This window comes from Camelina sativa, chromosome 5 (genome assembly GCF_000633955.1).
Source record: "Camelina sativa cultivar DH55 chromosome 5, Cs, whole genome shotgun sequence".
NCBI lineage: Eukaryota > Viridiplantae > Streptophyta > Magnoliopsida > Brassicales > Brassicaceae > Camelina > Camelina sativa.
Window position 1 is genome coordinate 33,218,058 of NC_025689.1, and position 1,911 is coordinate 33,219,968.

Sequence of the window (1,911 nt, forward strand, 5' to 3'; positions counted from 1 at the left end):
CAAGCCTGATGCTGAAGTTGTCGACCATTACACGTAATATATTTCCCATATTTTTGTCATCGTTCTTGGTTTGTATGTAGCTCTGACATTGGAATTACTGTTTTTGATTGATTGTGTCTAGATATGCTATCCTTGGAGATGGTTGTCAGATGGAGGGTATTTCAAATGAAGCTTGCTCTCTAGCCGGCCATTGGGGACTTGGAAAGCTCATTGCTTTCTACGATGACAATCACATTTCCATTGATGGAGACACAGAAATTGCCTTCACTGAGAACGTGGACAAGCGTTTCGAAGCCCTTGGATGGCATGTTATCTGGGTGAAGAATGGAAACACTGGGTATGACGAGATCCGTGCTGCCATTAAGGAAGCTAAAGCTGTTACAGACAAGCCTACATTGATCAAGGTAACTACACAATTTCTTAACCATCTACATCAGTTGGATTAAAGACCTTTGATATTTTTTATTTACCATATTGTTTGTATCCCGATGAATTCAGGTCACTACCACCATTGGTTATGGGTCTCCCAACAAGGCGAACTCATACAGTGTCCATGGAGCTGCACTTGGCGAGAAGGAAGTTGAGGCTACCAGAAATAACCTTGGATGGCCGTATGAGCCGTTCCAGGTACCTGACGATGTTAAAAGGTAAGTAAATCCAAAGCAGGCTTCTATTAGGTTTAATTGCTATGAAGTTGCTTTGATGACTTACTGTCTGACTTGCACTTTTCTAGCCACTGGAGCCGTCATACACCTGAAGGAGCTTCTCTTGAGTCTGACTGGACTGCAAAGTTTGCAGCATATGAAAAGAAGTACCCAGAGGAAGCTGCAGAGTTGAAATCTATTATCACGGGTGAATTACCTGCTGGCTGGGAGAAGGCTCTACCTGTAAGTAGAACTCTCTTTGTAGTCTGTACAATCCAATTGGTATTCTAGATGTGGGTTGTAAAACATCTTTCTTTTTCTTCATTTTTAGACATACACACCAGAGTCTCCGGGTGATGCCACCAGAAACCTGTCACAGCAATGTCTTAACGCCATTGCTAAAGTTGTTCCCGGATTCCTTGGTGGAAGTGCTGACCTTGCATCATCCAATATGACATTGCTGAAAGCCTCTGGCGACTTCCAAAAGGCCACACCTGAAGAAAGAAATCTTAGGTTTGGAGTTAGGGAGCACGGTATGGGAGCCATCTGCAACGGCATTGCCCTTCACAGCCCTGGTCTTATCCCTTACTGTGCAACTTTCTTTGTGTTCACTGACTACATGAGAGGTGCCATGAGAATCTCGGCTTTGTCTGAAGCTGGTGTTATCTATGTTATGACCCATGATTCTATTGGTCTTGGTGAGGATGGACCAACCCATCAGCCCATTGAGCACATTGCAAGTTTCCGTGCAATGCCCAACACACTTATGTTCCGTCCTGCTGATGGCAACGAAACAGCTGGTGCATACAAGATTGCTGTCACCAAACGCAAGACACCATCTATCTTAGCTCTGTCTAGGCAAAAGCTGCCTCAGCTTCCAGGTACATCCATTGAAGGAGTCGAAAAGGGAGGATACACAATATCTGACGACTCTGCAGGCAACAAACCTGATGTGATCTTGATTGGAACTGGATCTGAGCTAGAGATTGCTGCACAGGCTGCGGAGGTGCTTAGGAAAGAAGGCAAAACCGTTAGAGTTGTTTCTTTCGTGTGCTGGGAGCTATTTGACGAGCAATCAGATGAATACAAGGAGAGTGTGTTGCCAGCTGATGTATCAGCTAGAGTTAGCATTGAAGCAGCTTCGACATTCGGATGGGGAAAGATTGTTGGAGGCAAAGGAAAGTCCATTGGTATTAATTCATTTGGGGCCAGCGCACCAGCACCCTTACTCTACAAGGAGTTTGGTATCACCGTTGAAGCTGTTGTT

The 1,911-nt window shown here is 44.8% G+C and overlaps 1 protein-coding gene across 1 annotated transcript in view; it reads left to right on the top strand.

The window, feature by feature from the left end:
• LOC104789804 (transketolase-1, chloroplastic) overlaps positions 1-1,883 on the top strand; it is a gene marked incomplete at its 3' end in the record, with an annotated part of 4,915 nt that extends 3,032 nt beyond the window's left edge. Inside the window, 4 exon segments of the mRNA XM_019246180.1 lie at positions 122-404; positions 499-647; positions 734-887; positions 976-1,883. Of these exon segments, the coding sequence (XP_019101725.1) occupies positions 122-404; positions 499-647; positions 734-887; positions 976-1,883 (1,494 nt within the window).